Raw genomic sequence first — 25,548 nt, 5'->3', positions numbered from 1 at the left:
AAACTGACTGCTTCAGAAGGCAAATTGTTCCCCGTTGCGTACAACCTACCTGCCGACCCACATACTAAATGTTATTATAGTTATGTTGATGATACAGTTTTGCAAAGCATATGGTTTGCGGTTACGTTTGACCTAACAACGTTTATTGCTGTTGCAGACGCAAAAATTACAACAGAAGTCGACTTTCTTCGAGATCAAGGTGAAACCCGCTAGATCACAGAAATAATGGTGTGCAGATACATGCGCGGTTTTACAATCACGCATATTCATCAGCACTTGAACTTTGTTTTGTGTCTTATCAGTGAATCGTCTGAACTCCGTCCTGGGTCGATATCAAGATGAATTTCCTCCTCCCTCCTCAGTGTCACAGGTCAGTTATATGATTAGATGGCAGTTTTATCTGTTGAATTATGTAGAACAGGGGTTTCAACTCAGTTCCTGGAGGGCCGGAGCCTTGCAGAGTTTAGCTTCAACCCTAATTAAACGCACCTGATACAGCTAATCAGGTCCTTCAGGCTTATTTGAAAACGACATGGTATGCGTGTTGGACTCAGCAGGGCTCTGGTGCTCCAGGAACTGAGTTTGACACCCCTGATGTAGACGATCATCTCTAGATATTTACATAAGCTCCTATGGTGCATAATGAATGTTTTAAGTATAAAAGAAAGTTCAATAGCTACATAAATACAAATTCTATTATCATTCTCATCCTCATGTTGTTCCAAGTCTGTATTACTTTTTTCTTCTTTGCGTAATGCAAAAGGAAATGTTAGGTAGAATGTGAGAACTAACAGCTTCAGTCATCATTCACTGTTATTGCATGTGAGTATATGAGCTCATGCAGTCTCTCTCTGTCTCCTGAATGATTTTCTGTTTCTTAATTTAGTTTTTTTCCTCTTTCCGCTGGCTCTTATCACAGCATTTATGAATGTTAATCCCAGGACTTGAGGAACAAAAATCTTTTTTAAAGACAGAGGAAGGTATAAGAACAAGAAAAATGGGTCTGATTCAAAACTGTTCAGCCACTTTCACATTAAATTGTTCTCTGAATTGACTTCGCTTCTAGTTTCATTCAAGCTTGTCTTTTCTGCTCTTTTCTCATCCTCTCCTCATCATTTGTTTTATCTATTTGCTTTGCGTCTCTATCTTGTCTCTTCTCTCTTTGTCTCACCTTGTCTCTACATCTTTGCTTGCCTCAACTCTTCTTGTTTCCTCTCTGTGCCTCTCTTCTTGGATCATCTTGACTCTGCACTTCTTTTCTATCCTGTCTCACATTGTCTCTTCTGTTTTCTTCTTTGGTTTATATGTACACTTTAACTGTCTTGTTTTATCTTGAATCTCCTCTCTTTGTCTTTCCTTTCCTTGTGTCTTCTCTTCTTGTTTCTACTCTGCTCTTCTTGTCTGACCTCGTCTTTTCTCCTCTTGTCTTGTTTCATCACGTCTTGACCCTTTTCTTTGCTGCTTTTCTCATTTCTTCTCATCTAGCCTTGTCTCACCTTGTCTCTTCTCCACTTTTCTTATATGGTCTCATCTTGACTCTCTGCTACTCATTTATTTCTTCTCCTCTTTAACTTCTCCATTCTCCTTCTGTCTTCTCCATTTTTCAACTTGTTTCGAATATTCTCTTTGCTTCTCATTTTGTTTGATTTTGTCTCTTCTCTTCTTCCCTCTTCTTTTCTGTTCTTGTCTCATCTCATGTTTTCTCCACTAGTCTTGTCTCATCTTGCTTCGTATAGCTTTTTTTATTTTAATAAATTGTATTAATAATAAATACATAAATAAACAGAACAATTCCTAAATTAAACAGGATTTCTTAATTCACCCTTCAGCAAATTAAGCCCTAAAAAGTTTTAAATTGAAGCATATTTTATTATTAATTTAGTATTAAATGTTGAATGTACTTTTAAAAAAAATTAATATTTTCCTCAGTGGTTTTTTTTTGTTTGTTTTTAACATCTCATTATCAAAAATATCTAAACATCCTTAAATCAAAATGCATTTACTTAAGATGTAAATTTGTGTAGATTTTTTTACTTGATATTAAAAAGGTCTTAAAAGTCTTAATTTAACTTCATAAAGCCTGCAGAAACCCTGAATAAAGGCTCGAAACACTTGGGATATTGTGTGTAGACTTTTTTTTTTATTTTATAGACGGGTGATCTGCTCATGGAATCTGCAGCTCCCTGGCTCTCAGACAGGGTGAGTCTCTACAGCCAATTACAAACCTACTACTACAACCTCTAGCTCAAGTTCACTACTATTTTAACTAGGGATGCACCGATACCACTTTTTCCAGTACTGTAGTAGACATCCTTAACTCCATTCTGCTGTCTGTTGTTCTGTTGTCGGTGTTTCTTTGTCTGAATATGGCGCTCATCACATGCTGTGTGGTATCGGCGTTTGGTATCGGGGCATTTTAACGAGTATGAGTACATGAGCTCAGTATCGGGCCTATACCGATACCAGTATCGGTATCGGTGCATCCCTAATTTTAACCATGCATCCAGTTCGTAATTAAAAAATAAAAAATTCAGGCCTTTTCATGAACACCATGCCGCTGTAAATAATCTCATTTTGAAAGAGTGGCTCAAATTGGTACTGAACTTAAATAGAGGCTTACTGGGGCATAAATGTGCACACATTGTTATGAATGTTCTGTTTATTTTTCTCACCTTTGACCTTTTTTTTTATTGTGGTGACAACTTTTGCAAAGGCAAGCACTGTTCCAATATTATTTAATTAGCAAATATATCAAATTTAGTGATGTTTTCATTTTAGTATGTATTATTAAAATGATTACGATTTGAGTAATTATATCTATATCTATATATATGTTTATACATGTATATACACATACACATGATATATATATATATATATATATATATATAATATATAAATAAATAAATACTTATGACCTACCTTCCTATAAAATATACTTTATACAATTATGTAATACACATAAAATTATAATATATCAAAAGTGGTGTACTGTAATTACAGTGTTATAATTGTACTGTAAAGTAATCCAGTTTTATAGGACTCTAAATGTTAATAGCCTATAATCTTAAATGTATTATGGTGTTGTTTTCTGACCTCTGTGTGTGTTTTCAGTCTAATGGCTCCTCTAATTGAAGAATATGACAGACACATACAACAAATGGAAATGCGGCTCAAGTTCTATCAGGTACACAATGCATGAAGGCTATCACTATACTACCCTACACAAACACTTAGACCACATAAATGCTCACATTACAATGAGGTTTTACTGCTGTCAGGGCTTGATGGGGCTGATTTCATGCTGTCGGCTTTAAATTGCAGTTTAATCCCAAGTCAAGTGAACTTGTTCTATAATAAGTTTGCCATTCAAGAGTACACTATCTCTCAATCACGCTCCTCCCACCTCTCAGTCACATGCTTGTTTCTCTCTGTCAAACACTCAGAGGCAGATGACAGATGTCAAAGCAAGCCTGGAGCAGGTGGTTAAGGAAAACGAGCGGTAAGAGCTTTCGAATGGATCTCCTGCTGATTTCTCCTTCCAGTCACTGATTTATTATCAGAGTTAGTCAGTGCTAACAGCTTCTGCAGCGCAAGATGAGGTGGTTTTGGTAATCACAGCCAACCCTTTACATAAATCGACTTTGTTTGTGGAAGAAAGTTTGTGAATTTTGCTTTAATTCAGTGATTTTCAGTTTTGTTTTGTTTGTTTTTTGACACCCCAATCTAGAAAAACGTTTGCACCCCCACCATAATCTAATTGCCAGTATTCTATCATTTAAAAAAGCAAAATCACAATTTAAGCAATTTTAAAAATTTACTTTTTCACTCACCAGACAATTTGGCTAATAAATTAAGTTAAATTAAGTTACCGGCCATTCAGAACGTCTACTAGCCAAAAAAGAAATAAACCAAGAAATAAACCAGATTAACTACATCACAGCTTCATATAATAAATATATATATTTATATATTAGGGCTGTCAATAGATAAAAAATTTTAATCTAATTAATCACACCCTTTTTCTGTGATTAATCGCGATTAATTGCACACTTCATGAAATTAAGCATAGACCATTTATCTTGTTTCAAATGTTTATTTTGTCATCATTTGCTATATCCAGTAAAGTAAACCAAAATATTGAAAGGCGATTGTCAAAAATCTGTATTTTCTGCAAGCTTTTTAAGAAGTCAAGTTGCGATGCCGAACAGGACCACATGGAGATGCCAAAAAAACTAAACCAACCGCCTGCTGACTGCATATATCTACTACAGTACACGGATCCATTCCGTATAACTAAACACAGCTGGGCGAAACACACTGGAATGAATAATTCACTGAAAATGCAACACGAGTCTCTATTCTCTCTGCAATCTCTGATGTAATCAGCCTGGTTTCCTTTATATTAGCGCTGTTTTGGACGAATTGTTTAAATACATTTGCTTACTGGATCGTTGGACTGAAAACTTTCCCGGAGTTTAGCAGCTTGAAATGATCTGATCGTAAGCAGAGAAGCAAAATTGGGTTAAAGGGTAAGAATAGAAATTGTGCTTCAGTAATTTTGCGTTAATTGCGTTAAATTATTTTAACACTTTAAGGATTGTAAAATTAATCGCATGTGTTAACTTTGACAGCCCTAATATATGTATATATATATATGATAAAATCTGAATTTCATATTAAAAAAGTGCTATATAATATTAACATTCTAGAGCTTTTCAAATTTATGTAACTGCCCTAATATTATTTATTTCTAGTGATTTGACAGCGTAACCTGCCACATCTGATTTTTACTCGCATTTGAAATTAACACTTGCTATCTTTAAAAATCTATTTTTAAAAAATTATTTTATATTAAATATTTACTTTATATTATATATTATAATATATTATAGAAATATTACAATCGCTCACCACACACCAGCTACAGGTGGAGAGGAGAGAGAGTCATAGAGCCAATCAAGTGGATGGGGATTATTAGGAGGCCATGATGGTCAGAGGGCAGTGGCAGCAATTTGGCCAGGACTCCGGGGTCACACCCCCACTCTTTGCGAGAAGTGCCATGGGATTATTAATGACCACAGAGAGTCAGGACCTCAGTTTAACGTCTCATCCGAAAGACTGTGCTTTTTTGACAGTATAGTGTCCCCATCACTATACTGGGGCTTTAGAACCCACACAGACTACAGGGTGAGCACCCCCTGCTGGCCTCACTAACCCCTCTTCCAACAGCAAACTAGTTTTCCCAGGAGGTCTCCCATCCAGGTACTGACCAGGCTCAACCCTGCTTAGCTTCAGTGGGCAACCAGTCTTGGGCTGCAGGGTGATATGGCTGTAGAAAAAAACGTGCTTTTACCTTTAAACCATGCCTTTAAAAGTATCTACTTTCTTCTGATATGGATTTAAGTTGATTATATGTACTCCTGCCAATTTATTACTAGGATCTTAAAGGCATAAAAGTCAGTTAATATTTCAGAACAAATGAAAACATGTCCACAGATAATTCCCAAAGGTTTACGAAGGTTGACCTTTTGCATTAACTGTGTATATTAATTTTTATTCACAGGCTTCATGCAGAGCAGAAAATGTCCATTGAAAAGCAGTTGCAGACTCTGTCCGCTGCAATCTGTCGCCATTAGCAATCTAGAGGAGCAGGTCAAGTGTGCTATTGAGGTGAATATCCAGACCTGTTCCAAAACCACCTCTAAACTCCCATGAGTCAGTCTGTGCCACCACAAACCCACAGGCACTTTCCTGGCCCTGTATTCTGCCTCTCCTCTGGCATGTGTGAGGGGTGGAGAGGTGATCTGGGGTTATTCCCACTTTAAAACTTCGTTCTTTAGCTAATACGTGATGGGATGGTGCGGGTCGTGTTGTGTGGAAGGAATGGGTTTTAATCAGCGTGGAGTACGCTCCAGGTGCTCCTGAGGATTACATATCAACACTTGACATTACAGAGTAATGAGATATTAGTGTGTCACTCATCAAGCGTTCCACTTTCAGCCCGACATTGCCCTCCTTTAGGGAGCAGTTCACCAGAATGTTATGTTGCAAATCACATCTAAACCTCTCTAGAAAGCACATCAGTTCAAGTCAAGTCTCAAGTGACTTTTTTTTTTAGTTTGTGGACTTTCCAATTCATATTCACATTTCTGTTTTCCTAATTAACTGAGAATGAAGTAATTAGCTGTAAATGAAACATCCAGAGACATTTCTCTGCCTCCTCCTCTTCATAGAGATGGTAATACAGAAAGAAGCACAGTTAAAAGGAGAATAGTAACCGCATAGCTGTATTATATTATAATTATATTATATCTATCTGTTATATATTACAATGTATTGGAAGTTTAAAATATATTCACAATGATGTTGCCAATTAAAAATAAGCCATATCATGAATATTGCAAAACTGTGTGCTAGTTTTCCACTCCTTGTCTTGCAAAAAATAATGAGAGCATTAAGACTAAAATATTTTAATGGCATCTCTGGTTTAAAACTCGTTAGCAAAAAGGGGTGATAGATCTGGGAATATGATTCATTCATGCAAATCAGTTTTTGCAAACTGTCCGTTTTAATGAATCGGTTTGAATTCAGCAATTCATTTTAATACTCAGAAGTATTCGCAGACATTTGACATTTTAAAATGTTTTTATAAAAACAAGTCAGTTTGCATCAAAAAATGTAATTTAAAAGCATACCGAGTCATAGCCAAAACATTTAAAAACTATAACTGCTACAGTTATAAAAAGTATCTTGCATTCAGTGTATTTATACTAAAATATAAGTTCCTTCAGTTACTGTAATTAAATCATGTTTATTGAGTTTGCTTATTTTTTTCCTCCAGAAGTTGTAGAAACACTCTTCAACCTTTAACCTGCTTTTAAAAAAAAACTTAAAGTGCAAGAGAAATATGTGTATTCCCTGCCAATAAATCTCATGACCTTGGCATTGCTAGCTTTATAATGCCATGCTCTACAAGTTGAGCTGCAGGATAAATATATCAATTCAATTAACATTGCTTCCGTACTCTACATTAACATTGCGTCTCAGATAGCAGTGTATTCAGAGAGAGGTTTAGATACACATTCATGAAAGGCCACAATCATAGTATGTTTACCTTCAATTTGTTCTATGTATGTGTCTCCAGGAGAAAGAACGTGCTCTTCAAATGTGGCAGACAGCTTCGCAAGAGTTGGATCGACTTCAGACCCAGTACCAGAGCTCCATGAGTGATGGACAAATACACGCAGTTGAACGGCAGCACATGCAGGTTACAGTGTTTACATGCTAACACTTTCACATGTTCAAGTTCAGTCTATTTATAATGCATGTAGGAGGTCATAGGTTTCTTTTTAAACTCGACAGATTTAGCACATATTAGGTGTCCATATTCATATTTGGTTTCTGAAAACAGTTCACTATCCTCTTTAATTTTCTCACTTATTTCTGTAATGCGTAATATGATGATTGAACACTAGAGGGCTAACTACATTCAGGCACCGTTAACAGAGCAAACAGACACCCAGCACTTGCCTACAATTATACATAGACCAGAAGGCATGGCAGAGCTTAATTATTTGAATATATGAATTCAATATTAGATGTTGGCTGTAAAGTATTGGCTTAATTGTGGCTTGAAGCTTATTATAATACACATTAATTAAATATTGAAATGCTTTGTCTGTGCTCTTACTGACAATCACTGTGCTGTTTTAGAATCAGCTGGCACATATTCAGCAACACACCCAAAAGCTCCAGCTGACCAATCAGAAGCTGGAATCAGTAAGGCTGTCTCTTTCAATATGTAAGCAATACTGGTTAAAATCAAAATCTACTGTATTTGCCCGTTTTATTGTGCATGGTTCATCTTTTTTTTTTAATTTTTTTTTTTATTCTAATTAAATCATTTTGATTATTTAATTAGAATAAAATGTATTATTACCGGTAATAACCATGATTTTTCACAAAATGTAATAACTTTCTCCACCTTTGAAATAATATAATTTTTTGACATTTGAAAACTTGTATCTTACTTTGCGGTCTCTTTGTTCTCACATAATTATATCTTTACAATATTTAATGTCTATATATGTGTTTATTTAGTAAATTAACCCTCTTTGTTTTGTGATAATGGCCTGTACATTATCCCTTATATATGTCATCGGCCACTTTTCATGATCCAATCAGTTCTAGGCGGAATAAAATCAAGCCCCACTGAAAATTGTTTTACCCAAAAAATGTCTTGGGAAATATAATTGTATATCTTTATGAAAGGGTTTTATTAGTGATATCAGTGCCGTATACAGTGAGTTGTTATGCAATAGTTTTAAAAGCCTAATCCTTGTAATGTCTTAGTCGCACACTTTTTTTCACACTAGTCAGAACACCACCTGTTTGAGTGAGTGTTGTTCATTGTTTAGCCTTTTGTGTGCGTGTGTGTGTGTGCGTGTGTGTGTTGGTTGTGGAGAGAAATACTACTCTATTCCTGAATATTTAATAAGCAGTTTAGCTCTCACACACCCACCTTTTTCACACCTATCCCATCTCGACCTCCAGACACCCTCTGTCCTCTCCTTTGTCCTTGAATTTCTTTGGAGTGTGTGTTTGGCGTTATGCCCGGCAGGCGTTCATGTCTTTCCTGTCTCACTCAGACCAATCAGCAGCTCCTGAAAACTGTGGCGGAACAGAGCAGTGAGCTGGAGGAGTTACGCAGCCAACTCGGGTAGCGTTCCAGATGACCAACTCTTTATGATTTAACCTTGACTCAAGTTCTGTTTGGCTCATGTGTTTATAATTCAGTCAGCTCAGTGTGTTTCTCAAGATTCGAACACAACTTCAGTGCAGGCAACATTTACGTCAGAAGACCGAAAATGGTTTTTCTCACTGTTCTTGAAATACCTCTGAATCTTTCTCATTTTAAGAGATTGTGGTGCATTTTTGATCCCATTCCCCCATCGGTTCCTGTCCTCTCTCTAGTATGCCATCAATAAAAAGTACTGAAAGATAAACTTTATTTGTTTATTTGTGTGTGATGTTTCAGGCAAGGAAAGCTCGAGCAGAGATCTTCTGCGACTAAAGTGGAGGAGAAGACCAGACTCCTGTAGAATGTCCAGGATCAGATGCAGAGGAGGGTGAGAGACAGACAGCTTGCATATACGCTGTTAATGTTGCTATTATTGTCCTCATGTAAATGCTCTCTAATGTCATGTCTGTGTAATGGTGCAGGAAGAGGATGCAGCAGAAGCTCAGGGTAGAGAAGAAGCATCTGATCGGAGGCTACAAGCAGCTAGAGGCCAGGTGAAGTTTATGATTTCAATTATGATTTCATTGTGATAGCTAGAGTGCTGAGGCAGAAACTGTGCTAGTAGTTAGATGTATCCATGATACACTACTGTGTAAAATGTTTTGAGTCTATGATTTATCTTACGTTCAGCAAGGTTGAATGAAATTAATTGAGAAACAGTGAAGACATTTATAATGAGATTTATGTTGTTCTTTTAAACATTCTATTCTTCAAATAATCATTAATAAAAATGTATTGTGGTTTCCACAAAAATAATGAGCATGACTGTTACCGTTTACATTAATAATAATAATGATGATAATTTTAAAATATGTTAAAAAAGAAAACAGCTATTTTGAAATTGTAATAATATTTCACAACATTTCTGTTGATTAAATAAATGCAGCCTTGATGAGCATAAATGTGATGCTTTAAGGCCTGTTCACGCCGAGCACAGTGCGTCTAATGGACATGAAAATATTTTCTAAATTATTCTGATAAATAAATTTCATTACTATTTGAGAAATTGAAAATCTGAATGAATTGTTTTGTATATGACAATTAAATTATAATTATTAATAAAAAAATAGATTTCGAAAGGGAGGGTAGAACAATAATAATCTTTTTCATGTATTTTACTGCATTTTGTTTTGCAAAAACAAATATATAAGTGTAATTTTTTTCTCTCGCAAGGGAGTGTGTATAGATTATTTCCTTTTTAAATCTTGTTGAAAATATGGATGTTATTTTATATATTTTTTTCAGACTCAAAGCTGCAACGCAGGACTCTGAGTCAGTGTGCAGGAAGCAGACGGAGTGTGAGCAGAGAAATTTGAAGCCCTCAGTCGCCTCCGCAACTCCATCCAGCTGGCTGAGGAGGCCTCGCTTCAGAGAGAACAGGTCACGCTCCAAATAAACACACCACACGAGCCCAATGCAGGTGCTCCTCTATACGTACCTGACTACACATAATCTAAAATAATTTTGGTGTGTGTATGTTACTCTAGGCTCAGCTGAGGGAGAAACAGAGAGCAGAAGAGCTGGAGAAGATGAAAGATGCCATGAAGCAGCTCATCCAGGATGCTGCCATGCGCACCAGGAAAGAGGTGAGCGCTGCCAATGTTCTTGAACTTTGCAAAAGGATTTGCAAAAGAATAAGCTTGAGGCATCAGGTCTACTCTCAGACATGTTAAAGGGGTCATATGATGCGATTTCAAGTTTTACTTTCACTGTGGAGTGTTACAAGCTGTTCGTGCATAGATAAGATCCCTAAAGTTGCAAAGACTAAAGTCTCAAACCCAAAGAGATATTCTATTTAAAAGTTAAGACTCGTCCATACCTTCCTAAAACGCCTCGTTTAAACATGCCCCCACATGTCTACGTCACTATGTGGGAAGATTTGCATAACACCGCCCAAATGTTCACGCTGGATTTGAGACTTTAGTCTTTGCAACTTTACAGATCTTCTTTATGCACCAAGAGCTTGTAACTCTCCAAAGAGAAAGGAAAACTTGAAATCGCATCATATGACCCCTTTAATGTAATAATATATTAATATTAAACTTTAATAACACAACACAATTCTTTGCAATATCTTATGGTTTTATCTGGGCTTGACAGTTAAAAACTAACATGGGTGTCAAAAACTTCAGTTTAGCTTAACTGTCGAGAAGAAACTCAAGTTCAGCGTCCCAATTGAAACTCAAGCATTCCATCAAATTCCTCCATCCTGTAAAAGCACTGCCAATGTTACCCTTGTTTTACATGGTTGTGTGTCTCTGTTTGGCAAGTCTTTAAATTTTGGCTTGCACTTCTGACACTAAATCAGAATTTCTTTTTCCATGCAATGGTACAGCGTTAAAGATTAAAAGCAAATGTACTTCTGTGAACGCTGTAAAGCTCTACAGCCAAAAATAGCCTGACTGTTAGCACTGGCACAGCATGGTTATGGCGCAGTCAAATCAGCGTCGTTCTAGTTTCTAATTTTAGTGTTTGGACATTCATCTAATCTGTGATCACAGTGTACATACATTATTTGCATCTCATTAAAAAAAAATTCTTTTCCTCCTTTTATAGGTTGAGAGTGTCCGTAAGCAGTGTAACGTTCAGATTCATCGAATGGCTGAGGAGCTTTCTGCCCTGCAACTGGTGACACTTTCATCAGCATATGTACAGATGTGTATAGCTACAACTGTCACCATTGCATATCAACATGTCTCCTATGGTTGTGTGTGTAGGAATGTGCCGATAAAGAGACACAGATTGAAAGAGCACATCGGGAGAGAAAAGCTGTGGAAGAGGAGCTGGAAAAGGTGCAAATAAATGCACATTTTTATCCACACATAATCAAATGCACTAAGCATTAAGTTGCTGTGATATCACAGTTAAGGAGTGTTACTAGGCATGATCTGACAAAGTGCAAAAAGCTGTATTGGATTTCCACCAGACATATCGTTTGGTGTTGAGGCCAAATAATTCAATTTTAGTCTTAAATTTTAACACAGTTGAAAGTCAAATGACTTTGTGTGCCATTGAGAAGGTGATTAGCTACACCTGATTGAGTTTACAAGTCATTTTTAGGAGGGGGTGATCCTTTTTCCAACTCAGTGATTCTGTTTTTTTTATTTTTCTATTTTTTTCCTGACATGTTGTTATATCTTTCACTTGGACATTATAATTTGCACTGAGTAAATACAGCTGGATAAAACAAAAACTATCAGCATATTAATATATATATATATATATAATATAATAATAATTTCTGAAGGATCATGTGATGCTGAAGACAGGAGTAATGGCTCCCATCACAGGAATAAATGACTACAATAGAAAAGTTTTTAAATTGTGAAAATATTTCACAATATTACTGTTTTTATTGTATTTTTTAGTTTAAAAAATGCAGCCTTGGTAAGCATAACAAATGTTTTTGTTTTTTTTTTTACATTTTTAAAAATTGTGTGTTTGTGTTGTAGGTCTATAAAGAGGGCCGAATTGGAGAGCCTGAGATGTGGAAGATGGAGGCTCTACATCAGAGATGTTTAAATGCTGAACGACTGAAGGACGAAACACAACTCTCACTCAACAGCACGAAAAACAAGATGAAGAAGATTGAGATGGAGTGAGAACACACACACACACACGCTCATAAACTAGACCGAGCGCAAATACAAGGGTGCATCCATAATAGTTTACTGCTTGTGTAGGTATTCGGAGGAGCTGTCACACTGTCAGGAGGAGGTGCGGAGGCTGCAGTCCGCGCTGACGAGTCCGAGAGAGGAGAGCACAGCTATCTGTGAGGAGAGACTCATGCTGCAGCAGGAGAACCAGCAACTGCACAGAGACATGGAAGCAATGCGCAAAAGAGTGTGCGCTCGCTCAGAGACGTGCCAAACAACAGGTTACAAATAGTTACATTCTCATATATAGTCATACAAAGCCGTTGTTTGCCCTTAAAGGGATAGTTCACCCAAAAATGAAAATTACCCTATGATTTACTCATAACCCTCTCACACAAACGCTTGTCAATGCCGTCTGTTGTTGCTGCAATCTATACTATTTTGTTGTTTTGTTGTTGTTCCGTCTCTTAAGTTTCGTTTTCTACTGTGATTTTTTTTTTTAAGTTTTTTTTTTAAATGGCCCGGGCCTGTGCTGCCACCTTGTGGAGCAACAGATTAGTGCAAAACCAAGTCAATGCGCATGTGCCACCTGCGACCTCGTGCAGTTACAAAATCGGATGGTGCGCGTACAGTCTGCAAATTTTATTCGGGAGTCTAAATTTGCGTCACATGCACTGTACGCGGACCCTTGCGTACATGTAAAAACCAAACTATACTTGGGCCTTTAAGATTTGAACTGACATGAGAAAAGAAGTATTTTGGGAGAACTATCTATTGGGTCGTGTCATAGAAAACTGTATTTCTGTGCTATTGATGTCACAACTATGAGTACATTAGCATATATATGCCCACCTTTACATATTAACTAATCTTTATTCAGTAACTTGGCCCAATCTAATGAATGATAGTGGGAACTGCAATAATATGCATAGGTTAAGCAATCATAAAGGTCATTCACATAAAGTTGTTTAAGGAATAGTTCACCCAAAAATCAACATCAGTTATTCACCCTCATCTTGTTCCAAACTCGTAAGACTTTCGTTCATCTTCGAAACACAAATGAAGATGTTTTTAATCAAACTTGAGCGATTTCTGTCACTCCATGGAATGTCTATTGCCCCAAAGCTTTCATGATCCAAAAAGTTAATTAAAACATCATAAGAAGTCCACAAGAATTAGTTCATAAATTAGGTCAGTAGTTCTTCAAATGTAAACATTGATCAATGCACTTACATAAAGCACATGCAAACAAAAGCTGAAACATGCTTGCTTGATGCACAAACAACAGTACTTGCATGAAATGCGAGAACAAACCTCAGTTGAGTTTCTGTTTACCATATTTGGTGGAATGGACTCTAAATTCCATATAAAATATCTTCATTTGTCCTTCCAAGATGAATAAACGTCTTGTTGGTTTTGAACGGCATGAGTAACTGATGATAGAATTTTCATTTTTGGCTGAACTAACCCTTTAAGGCACAATAGTAAAACTATTCTAATGTTTAGAGATATCATCTCAAACAGTCTGAAAAAACTAATTTTCAGTGCAAGAAACCTTGAGTAGCATAAATGAACGGAAAAATAAAAGCGCTAGCTAGAAGTGTAGGATATGGCGTCTTAACGGATTTTTGTTTGCACATGTAGGTGTCTTCCATGCAGCAAGAGCTGTGTGTGAAGGAGCAGGGTTTGGAGTCCACGCTGAGAGAGATAGAGGAGAGCAGTAAAAACTCCAGCACTGGTTTGACCAGACTGCTGCTCGCTCAACAGAAAACCATCAGCCGCTACAAAGACGAGGCCAAGAACCTCACACAGGCTTTCCAGCAGAAACTCAGCAGCCTCAGGTGAACGCTCAAACACACTTGACATGCACAGATCCCGCAGAAGAGTTGTTTGCTAAGACAAGACACCATTACTGTTACTCCTGTTCAGGGTTAGTGATCTGGACAGACCACTAAGTATTAAACTTCGGTGTGTAATTAATCCTGCACAGTTAAATGGATGTGAATGATACCCAAAACACCTTTTAATGCTCATGCTCCACTCATTAAATCCTATTACTGTTGTATTGAGAAATAACTACCATATAACAAGCTTACTGATTAAATCTATTGCGAATTCATTGAATAAAGCAGGTCAAGTCTGGATCGCAGCATCAGGGAGGTTGAATTAAAAAAGACTATGATTGTTGCAGGTCAGAGCTGAACAGACAGAAACAGCACGCTCAGGAACTGGAGATTCAGATGGAAGCTGATCATCAGAAGATACTGGAGGTGTGTACATGCAGATTTGTTTGTACTCAGGAAGATGTTGTGTGCTGTAAGTGGTTGAATTTCTGTGGGTTTTTCAGTGAGTCATGTGATGTTATTTTTACCCCTAGTGTGAGCGGCAGGTTTCAGAGCAGCAGTAGAAGAAAACAACGGGTATCACAGCAGGTATACGCTCCATACTGGATATTTACACACTTCCTGCCTATTGATTGCAACAGAGGCCACTCACTTTTTCAGCAGCCTTGGTTCAGGAAGTAGTTTTCCTATGGGGATTTTAAAGGGGTCATATGATGTTGCTAAAAAGAGCAAATATTTTGTGTATTTGGTGTAATGAAATGTGTTTATGCGGTTTAAGGTTCAAAAAACACATTATTTTCCACATACTGTACATTATTGTTTCTCCTCTATGCCCCGCCTTTCTGAAACGCGTCGATTTTTACAACCAAACAAAGTAGTTTCGCTTTCACAACGAAACACAGCGTCACATGCGGTGGCGGCCTAAAGTGAGTGGAGGCCGGCGGCTAGAGTGAGGAACGGCCGGCGGGCTGAGTGAGAGGAGGCCGGTGAGCTTGAGAACGGCGTGGCCGGCGAATTCGACGAAGGAGCGGTGAAAGCCGATCTCTCCAAAGAGAAAGGAAAAATTGAAATCGCATCATATGACCCCTTTAAAAAAGCATTCATTTTAGAGTTATAAGCCATGAACCAAACGAAATGGCTGCAAGGGTGATCACTACATTACTTTGATTTGAAACAAAAAAAGAATTTAGAAATTTGTAATTATTAATTTGAGAGTGGTTCACAATGCTCATACACGCTCGGAGTGGATGTGGGTGGGTGCTATTAGTGGATCACTTTTGGCATGATTTGCAATTCTCTGATTGGTGGTGATTTTTTTGATAATCATGGGTAATGTAGTTTTTCACCAGGAATTCTGCTGTTGAACAGTCTGTCTTTTAAAGGTTTTTGTTATTGTTGAAAATCAGTTCCCGTAATGGAGAAATTGAATGGGATTTTTACTTGTAGAACCTGACTGTTGTACTCTATAGCTGCTGGATTGAGGGTGCACAGAATCCCTCTAAACTGCTTTTTCTGTTTCAGCTGAGTGTGATATCACAACGGAGAAAAGCTGCATCCATGATGGATCTTGAGACTTTATCATAGATAAACACCACCACCATCATCATCATCATCATCTAAAAAGAATCACCCTGATCAGTTTGTTGTTGGACTTAACAATGTTTAGTGTTACCCATGTGTTCATTGACAATTAATTTAATAAGACATTGATGAGTTCACCACTAACCGTTGAGGAAAACATTTTATAATCAATGCTTTGGGAGAAATGTCATCTTAAAGAATTAATTGGCTTTTTACACTACTGCTGAATGAAACTATGGCTAACATAAAAGTAATCAGTTGTTTTTGTCTTAGTGATTGTAAGAAATGACCAGATTTAAATTAACTGATGGAGTCACTGCATTACTTTTTTTCTTGGTGAATGTAATATCCTGTAGGATTTTGTTTCAAAGAAGGCCCGTGTCAAACTTTTTACCAAGCCAAAATATACCACATATTTTGTTCTGGTTAGTTGTGCCCTTGTAAGAACTGACCAATAAATGCCGTCATTTATACCAAAGGGGTGTTGTATGTTTGATTCTGATTGGTTCACAGACATTTTAAGGTGTGGAGTTTTTCAGTACATTCACAGCGCAGCAAAATGGAACTGTAATATAAAGGCACTTGCAGTCTATCAAAGCAAAATCAAGATGTCTTTGCCACATTTTTTTTTATTTCGTTCTTGAAGAACCAGGGTTCCCAGAGTTTAGAAAAACCTGGATGCCTCAGGAAGCCTAATTTTATAAGTGATTGCTAGACCCGGAAAAGTCATGGAAATGAATTTACATTTTTCTTGTTGAGCTCTAAAATATTTTTAAAAAGCTTGATCATGGAAGGCCGTTTCTGCCACCGTTGAATAAAAATGAGAAAGGTTCTCATGAGTTAGTTTAGGGAAAAAATCTGAGAATTGGGATGAATTATGATTCATACTGGGAATATTACCCATGATAACTTTGCATATAAGAAACATTATAATGGCTTAGCATCTCCATGTCTGTGTATTTTAAGTTCAAAAACCTAATGTGAACCCATGGTATAAGTGTAACTCACTCCAAACCTGGATTACGGTTCAATATTTCAACATTAGTTCTTACATGTACAAATAGTATTGCCCATTATATATAAGCAAATATTTAATATTTGTCCCTTCAAAAAGTATTTCGATATTGCATTTTTAAACAATAATTATAGGCATCTAAAATTGTGTAAATTGAAATGTAATAAAACTAAAATTTGCACACTTCTAGGGAAACTTTTAGGTAAAGTAAAAAAAAAAAAAGTAATTTTTCTTTTCCCAAACAATGCAAACAATTAAGTGGTAGTGAGTCACAAACGCTAACATTTCAAATGTGTTTAATCAAACTGAAACAGGATGGACAACATGAGGTGACATTCACTGGGGTACAGCTCTGTTCTTCAACAACTTGTGCCATCATCTCACAATGAAGTGTAGAGGACCAGTCTTTATGTACATAGTTTTACACACACAAGCTAATATCCACTGTCTGTATACAACATACACAAGACGTTTAGTACTGTATTCCCGAACAGCTTAGGAGGGAAATGCATAGTTTGATAGCGTCACAATGCCACACACTGTTTCTACATGGAAAAATGAACATGGAGCTTGGTCCTTAAAATAGACACCAAAAATAAAAACCAAATCTAAACATCGTTATATGTATGTATTTATAGATGATATATATATATATATATATATATATATATACCCATATTATATGTAATAATATAATATAGATTTATATACGGAAATTGAGCTCAAAGCCATTGGGATGGGACCACAAAGGAATCGATCAATGTCGTGAAACCCAATGGCTGCTGGGATTTGTAGTTTTGAGGGCTCCAGAGGTGGAGCTTAGCGGACGAGCGGGGCCTGTTTAAGGGAGATGAGGACTGAACGCATGCGGGCGACGTCCTTGGCCTGCTTGCTGGACTTGGGGTTGAAATCGCAAAGGCGCGCCACACGCTCCCATTCCGTGCCAGGACTGTTCATGTCCAGCTCCGACACCATGGCTTCCTCAGCCGCCCTGCCGACGAGAAATCACAATCAGCTTCGGACAGAAACCAGGAACACTCTCAGACACGACCTGCTTAAGCACACAACCGCTGACCTCCTTCATGCTAAAAAAAACTAAACATTCACATCTTGACATGGATCGACAAATCGAATTTCCAGCAAACTCAACACGGGTTTTGAAATTGTGTTTACCAAAAGGAGCTTCAAAAATTGGTTGAAATGTTTCATGAGGTTCTTTTTTTAGGAGGTTAGAGGCAAGTGTACCAAAGCAGCTATGTGCCTGGGTGAAACTCAATTTTTATTTCCATCCAACAAGAACACATTCATAGAGAGACATTCTTCAGGTTGACCACATCCAAAACAGATGGTAGTTTGAGCATCATGCCCCCAACCCACCATTACCAGAACTAGTCTTGATCTTGAAGGCAGGAAAAGGTTCCAAAACAGCCACAATCCAATTTTGCAGCGATTCAGTTGGTTAAAACAATTTGTTGTACTTTGAAAGTCCTTGTATTATGAGACATCCCTCATCTCTTGACGGTCAGAGGAATGTCAAGGAATCACGTACGCTAATGAGCCTTCAATGCAGCGACTGACAGGCCAATTAGCTTATTTTAACCACTAAATCTCTGTGCAAAGGCTGAAATTGCCATGCGTTGGCAGTGACCAAAAGCAGGGCCTTCTGCGGAGCATGGGGGAACTAAACCAAGTTTCTGGCAAGCCAAACACTAAAGAGCTCTGAACGTAAAAATCTTCGGAGAGCTTTTTGAGACCATATTTGCCTATTCCCGTTTCCTCCCGGCCCGTTACCAACCCTTTCCGCTGCCGTGGACTCAGTCCAGTAGAGTTGCATTAGCCTCTCCACTATCACACAATATACACAGCAAAATGGGTATGAAAAGCCAATGAGGTAAATCACGGTCACAATCAACTACATCAACGCACAGGACTAGTGCACCAACACATAACCACAAAAGGACATCCAGAATCTTAGTTTTACCAGAAACATGTTGATAATAAAGACAGCAATTCATTGGTGTATAAATTTGCAATAAGTGGTGTTTGTTCCCTGAACATATTTGGTTTTCTTGTCTTTATTTTTTTATTTTTTTATTTTTTTTACTTAACTGGTCTAGGCGGTAGCAAGGATGGTTAATGTGAGTGCTTAAAGGTGCATAGAGAAAAGAAAAACAAGGAGAAACAGATCACAAGTCAGATATATAGAAAACCAAAAGAAATGAGATTTATGCAGATGACCAAAGCAGGCATGCACTGTTCAAACCCCAAGTCATCTTAGGAGTGTTTCTAGGTGCGCTTAGCTTGCAGCCGTCATTGATGTAAGTGCCACTCGTGGCGTTCAGCGATCTCAACTGGCACCTCAGTTGAGACATTTACCAAGCAAAATAAAAGCAGCTAATGTTTACAATAGCTCTGCAGAATAGGCAGAAGCAGTAAAATGTCCATGATGAACATGAGGGCTGCAGAACTAAGAGGACTGTTAAAAGTTCTAGCCTGGGACAGTTAAAAAAAAAAAAAAAAAAAAAAGATTAAAGATTGGTGGTCAAAGTCAGTAAAATCAATCAACAGTCCTGCCAACAGATAATGTGATATTTAAAAAAAAATTATAATATTTTAAAATAATATTTTAAAATAATAATAATAATAATAATAATAATAATATTAATAAAAAAATTTTTTAAAAAAACATTTTCTATGAACTACATTAAAAGAAAATAAATGACCTAGTGCACCTTTAAGAATAAGCTGACGTTTAAAAACAACAAAAAAAAAAAACAAGCAAAAGATGTATCCTGTCAACTTTGACAACGCATAAAAAACACAGGGGGAAATATATATTTTTAGCATTTGTACTACTGGCTGGTTTATTTATTGGCTGGCTTTGATATCAGCTAGACACATAGTTGCTTAGAAACTCACTAGTGCTATATTACAGAGACGCTACTACTGCACTAAATAGAACTAGTATAATCAATAATCTCAAATCATATTAATGTTAGACAATAAATAACATTGACTAATCTCACAATTTATACAAATGTTAAGACATCATATCTTAAATGTCAACAAAATACAGACATTGTGGCAAATGCATGACACAAACACGACAAAAATGGTTAAACACTTTGTAAATTACCATGAAAAGTACTAACAACAAAAAATGACAAATGAGAAATGAATGAATGGGCAAGACGGACATAAAATCTGCTATGTAACTTAAACATGGGGGAAGGGTGAAAAAATGGACAACATGCATATTTTGCAGAATTATTTGTCCAATTAGTCTTGAAAAATAAAAAATAAAAATAACGCCCTGGTTTTAAATATGAAGTTAACCAAGAGTTTGGTTAGAAATGTGTAAGAGTAACAGGTGATGAAAAAAAGATGAGATGCAGGAAAATGAGTTATTGGGAGATGCATGTGAAAAGAAAGGATGTTAGTTTAGCAACATACACATAACCAATCAGATCAGCGAAGGGTTGTTTGTAGAAATCCTCATCCAGCACCCTGGGAGTCCCAGAGGAGAGCAGCGAAGCAGGAGAGAACAGAGAGAGTGGTAAAAAGGAGAAAAATAACACTCATACAGAGCCAAAACACTGCAGTGTTAAGACCAGGCCAAGTACATAAAAGTAGACAACACGGCACACAAGAGAAAAATACAGAGACAAACATGACATATAGAGACAAGGAAATTAAGCCAACGATTTCACATTCAGAGGAATTGAACATATTCAGAGAGAGATTTAAGGAGACTTGTCATTTTTATTTGTGCCAAAACATGCACTTGAATTTAAAACAGGAAATTTAACTTGAGTTTTGACCCAATATCACTTACTTTTTAATACAATACAGCGGAATGAATGCTATTCAGCACATCTATTGATACATTTATTTAAAATGCGTCACTGAAGCAGAAATAGCTTCTCATAGAGCTCCTTCCATTCTAATAGCTGAATACAACATTTTGTGGCAATCATAGATATAGTAACTGCTTCGGTTTGGACCAGGCATGATCATGTGACCAAAACACTGCAGAAGTGTCCAAGGGCACGATCACATGACCATTCAACAAGCTCAGATAGCTTTTTCACTGTGTTCGCTCATCATTAGAGTCACAACGCCATAAAATAGTTGCCATTAGTCTAAATAATAGGAATAGTTTACTCAAAAATTATCCTGAATCATTTACTCACTCATGTTATGGGCTAATGTTTGAGTCACTCACTATAGTATAGTCAGTAACTACACAGACACATCAGGCTGTGTATATTAAACGTTTCTTTTTTGAGTGGACTATATTTTGAGTGGATAGTGGATTTTGGCCAGAAGCAACAAGTTTAAAGTTCAAATGCTTGAATTGATGGATAAACTGTTTTGCTTGCTTCACAAGACGTTAAATGATGGACTGGAGTTGTGTGGATTATTTTGAGGTTTTCATCATCCGACTCTCATTCTGACGGCACCCATTCACTGCAGAGGATCCATTGGTGAGCAAGTGACGTAAAGCTAAATTCCTCCATACCAGTTCTGATGAAGAACCAAATTAATCTACATCTTGGATGGCCTTAGGGTGAAACATTTTCAGCAAATTTTCATTTTTGGGTTAACTATTCCTTTAAAAAAAAAAATTTTAAACCTGAGCCAGAATACAACTTGCTGTACAACAAAGAAGCCATGCACTCTCTAGTGCTTTTGTTATCAAACAGCAAGAGACAGAAACTAGGCCTCTTATAGATTTCAGCTGCTCGAATAGTGTTGTGTACCTGTTGTTGACTTTGGTCTTCTCCAGCTGCTCGTTCTGCCTGGTGTGCCACTCCTCCAGCTCCAGCTTCGCTTTCTCCTTCCACTCTACCTCCTGCTTACGGGAGTTAGCATCTGAAAAACAGCAGAGGTGAACCTCTCAACCCTAAATAAACTTTATAGTTTTAATATATCTTAAGGAGAACATCTATGACTATGCTCAAGTTACCGAGCTGTTCCAGCCTCTCGCTCTGCTCTTCTCTCCACTTCCTCAAGCTCTCCGGCTCCGCCTGCAACCGATCAGCATTGGAGATGGCCACATACGCGTCTGAAGGACCGTTACTCTCCTACAGGACACAAAGCAAAAATTAGGAGTCCAAACCATACAGTCCCAGTATGCCACTTTATGCACTTCTTAAGAGCATCAACTCATTTGGATCAGTGATTTGTCAATTATTTTAATTAATAAGTTTATTTAAATTGTAAATATAAAACTGGCTTGTTAAAATGTGAGTGACCATTAACATTAGGCATTCACTACTCTGCTCAAAGGCAAAGTTAACCCTGTAAAGCCTGGCATATGAAATCATAAAAATCAATTTTCAAATGGAACAGTTTATCTTTTTTTTAAGTTTGCATATACGTTTTATGAATTGCACCATATTTGATACAACTGGTTTAATGGCCTATAGAGTATGATACATCGAGAAAATCGAGCTCATGCTTGAGGAAGAAAAAACACCTCAGTTTTATTTAAAATATGCACTTTAGTACAGTTGCTGTTATTCACATAAAAAGATGAAATTCTGATAGCTTGTAATGCAAATCTCCCAATGACATGACATTTAAACACACTGCCATTTAAAAAATATATATAATGCAATGCGGATTGAGATGTACAAATAAACGTGTAACACGTGTTACAAAGTTTACAGTAAATGATTAAATGTAATCTGTGCATGAACACACAACAGTCTTTGTGGTGTAAATGTGGCTGTAATACATGCAAAAGAGAAAACGAACTAAAAAAAAATATTCCTATGTAATAATATTAACACGTTGTGTTCTGATTTTAATGGAAAACTTACCCCATGCAGATCTCCATTCAATTCTCCACCTGCCAAGATAAAAGAAAGAGAAGAACATGGATGTTTTAAAAAAGTCAGTGTCCAATCAATTTTTCATGCATCACATACAATCCATCTGTACGAATCACCCTCAGTACAATTACTGAGCGAAAATACATTACACAAAGGCTGTTTAGCCTTTCTGTAGTTCAAACAGTAGAACATGCTGCTAACAAGAGAAGACCGTGGGTTCGATTCCCAGGGAATGCATGAACTGAAAAAAAAAAAAAAACACTTAAATCCAATGCAAGTTGCTTTGGATAAAATTATTGGCCAAATTCATAAATCTAGATGGTCAAGGAACAGTAGTTATTTTGCAATAAAGTGTAGTCCATGACAAAGCATTACTTTAGTGTTGAATTGATGGACAGGATATAGTCTTTCCCCCTGCCTAAATCCCTGGTTTTGCTGACTTCTTTGCTGACTTCCTTTCTTCCTGAATCAGTGGAAAACATCATGTAGCATTTCTTTACTAGAAGCGATTTAATCACTTCTAGTACAGATTTTAACATTTTCATCAAGCAATACATACTAAGCAGGCACACAATCAGTAATAAATTACACAAAATGTTTTCAACACATGCAAGTCCATTTTTAACCTAATAATAAATTAACAGACAGTATGCAGGCCTGATTGATTTTCTGCACACTGCACTGCATAGTACTTCCAAGACTGCTGTCTTCAGTCATCCTAGACCTAAGTCAGACTGTGCCTTTGTGCCTGTGAATAAATGATGAAGGGGATGTTGTTTCAAACTTTTCAGCCAGAGCAACATTCAAGCCAACGGCCAGTAAAAAAAGGAATACCAGACACTTGCATTCATTGGTAATATTCTCCTCATTGCAATTAAGCCACATTTAGACAAACTATTAACTATTTAATATCAAAAAGCAAACTTTTTTAACCATAGTACAGGTTAGTAAAGGCCTCTAAAATATACTAATTTCAGTCTGTCTCTGGTATTAAATCAATTTGAAAAGGTGCAAATTTAGGCCTGTCACGATAACTTTTTGCTGTATGATATATTGCCCCACAAATAATTGCGATAAGCAATATTATTGTCATTTTAAAGACCATTTTATGCCACTGAATATATAATCATAATGTAACAGCATAATAATGCAAGAAGGCCTACACACTTCCAAATGATAACAAACGTTTAATTTAAGAATATTTAGATCATGGAAATAAATATCAAAATATTAGATACCTTAAACTTGAATAAATAGTAAATAAACATTTTCTAAAGTAACAAGTAGAAAAAAAGAAAAATGCACAAAGAACTTGTATGGAGATTTTTCCATCTACAAAATTTTTAAGAATATTTAGATCATGGAAATTAAGTATCAAAATATTGGATACCTTAAAAACTTGAATAAATAGTAAATAAACATTTTCTAACAAAAAGTGCAAAGTAACAAGTAGAAAAAAAGATAAATGCTCAAATAACTTATATGCGGATTTTTCCATCTACAGATTTTTCTGTACCTTCCGGACCTTCTTTTCTCTGTAAATGAAGGGTGCACACTATTGCTGAAAAACACAATCACTACTTAGCAGTCAGATGTCTGCATGCACAAAGGCACAGATCCCTAAACAAGACCATATCTGCAGATGAAACTTTTCTGTAGAAGCTTTTTTTAAATTTGAACTAGCACCAACTACACAACGTTATGTACGAGAAACTGCAAAAGACACAGGTGCAAGTGGAATGTACAAAACATGGTGACATAAATTTTTAAGTAAATATAATGGGCGATATATTGAGTCACCAAAAATTGAGGTCATGTACATATATTGCGCGATAAGTCGATATATTGATTATTGCGACAACCCTAGGTGCAATTATAGTTTATGTACCTGTAGAGATTCATTAAACTGTGAGATGCTTGTGATGGAAATTTATGTCTTGAAACCTAGTGAGCTGCCTACCTAAAGCGACTGTTTTGAACAAATTAATTTGAAGTAATTTCGAAAGTATGAACTAATAAAAATGTATACCATATGCAACTCGCTTTGGATAAAAGCATCTGCCAAACATGTAAATGTTTTTGGGAATCACAGGCAAGGCTAAAAGGGCGGAACGAAAGTCTAATTCAAATGAATCAAATAGAACCGTCTCAGAAGAGAAGTGAATGAATGCACGCATATCGCCTGATCCACAAATGCACATTTTAATCGCTACATGCACAAATCATGATACTTTAATACAAACTATAACATTTGTATTCACAAATATGTCTCTATTTGAACAAAATGCTGCACATTAATGTAATTCTTAACTCTGCAGACACCAGTTGAAAAGCATTTGTTTCAGTGTAGTGACGCACATTTGCGAATTTTTCAAATCGTGTACACGTTAATGAATTGCACTGGGCCTTGTTCGTTGGTAGTTGTGTGTGTGAGCGTCGTGAAATGCTGTAAACTGCGAAAATGAAGTCTCAAAATCCAAATGAACCGAACAAGATCGACTCGAACTAGACGTCAATTAATGCACGCGTGTCACCTGATCCACATATGCACAGATTCCTTTTTGCATGAGCAATTTATGATATATTAATGCAGAACAGAACATTTTTATTCGCAAACATGTCTGTATTTGTACAAATCGCTGCACAATCATTTAATCCCGAATTACACAGACTCAAATTGAAAGACATTTGTTTGTGGTTAGTAAGATACATGTATAAAATGTATGCAGTACATGGATAATTGTGCGTGCATCTATTAATCATTTAGAGTCTAATATCATCCCATAAGGTAAGACGGCCTTGTCAATCAACTATTGTGGGAGGGGCCTGTGCAGAACTACGTCATTCTGACAGGAATCTCAGAACAGCC

At 36.7% G+C, this 25,548-nt stretch overlaps 1 protein-coding gene and 1 pseudogene across 3 annotated transcripts in view; one reads left to right on the top strand and one right to left on the bottom strand.

The window, feature by feature from the left end:
- The first annotated feature begins 79 nt into the window (after window positions 1-79).
- LOC107758901 (sodium channel and clathrin linker 1-like) lies at window positions 80-16,282 on the top strand (annotated as a pseudogene).
- An 836-nt stretch (window positions 16,283-17,118) lies between these two features.
- Window positions 17,119-25,548, bottom strand: part of LOC107758902 (clathrin light chain A-like) — an 11,227-nt gene continuing 2,797 nt past the window's right edge. The window contains exons 2-7 of one of the 3 annotated variants that reach the window (XM_016576743.1): window positions 22,668-22,696; window positions 21,809-21,926; window positions 21,603-21,714; window positions 20,293-20,346; window positions 18,949-18,984; window positions 17,119-17,830 (exon numbers count right to left, since the gene is read on the bottom strand). In XM_016576743.1, coding sequence (XP_016432229.1) covers window positions 17,659-17,830; window positions 18,949-18,984; window positions 20,293-20,346; window positions 21,603-21,714; window positions 21,809-21,926; window positions 22,668-22,696 — 521 coding nt within the window. In that variant the 3' untranslated portion in view covers window positions 17,119-17,658. The remainder of the gene's footprint in view (window positions 17,831-18,948; window positions 18,985-20,292; window positions 20,347-21,602; window positions 21,715-21,808; window positions 21,927-22,667; window positions 22,697-25,548) is intronic. The other 2 variants (XM_016576744.1, XM_016576745.1) reach the window with 2 other exon arrangements.

This window comes from Sinocyclocheilus rhinocerous, unplaced genomic scaffold (assembly GCF_001515625.1).
Source record: "Sinocyclocheilus rhinocerous isolate Xijiao unplaced genomic scaffold, SAMN03320098_v1.1 scaffold1435, whole genome shotgun sequence".
Taxonomy (NCBI): Eukaryota; Metazoa; Chordata; class Actinopteri; order Cypriniformes; family Cyprinidae; genus Sinocyclocheilus; species Sinocyclocheilus rhinocerous.
This window is presented reverse-complemented; position numbering and strand designations above follow the sequence as displayed.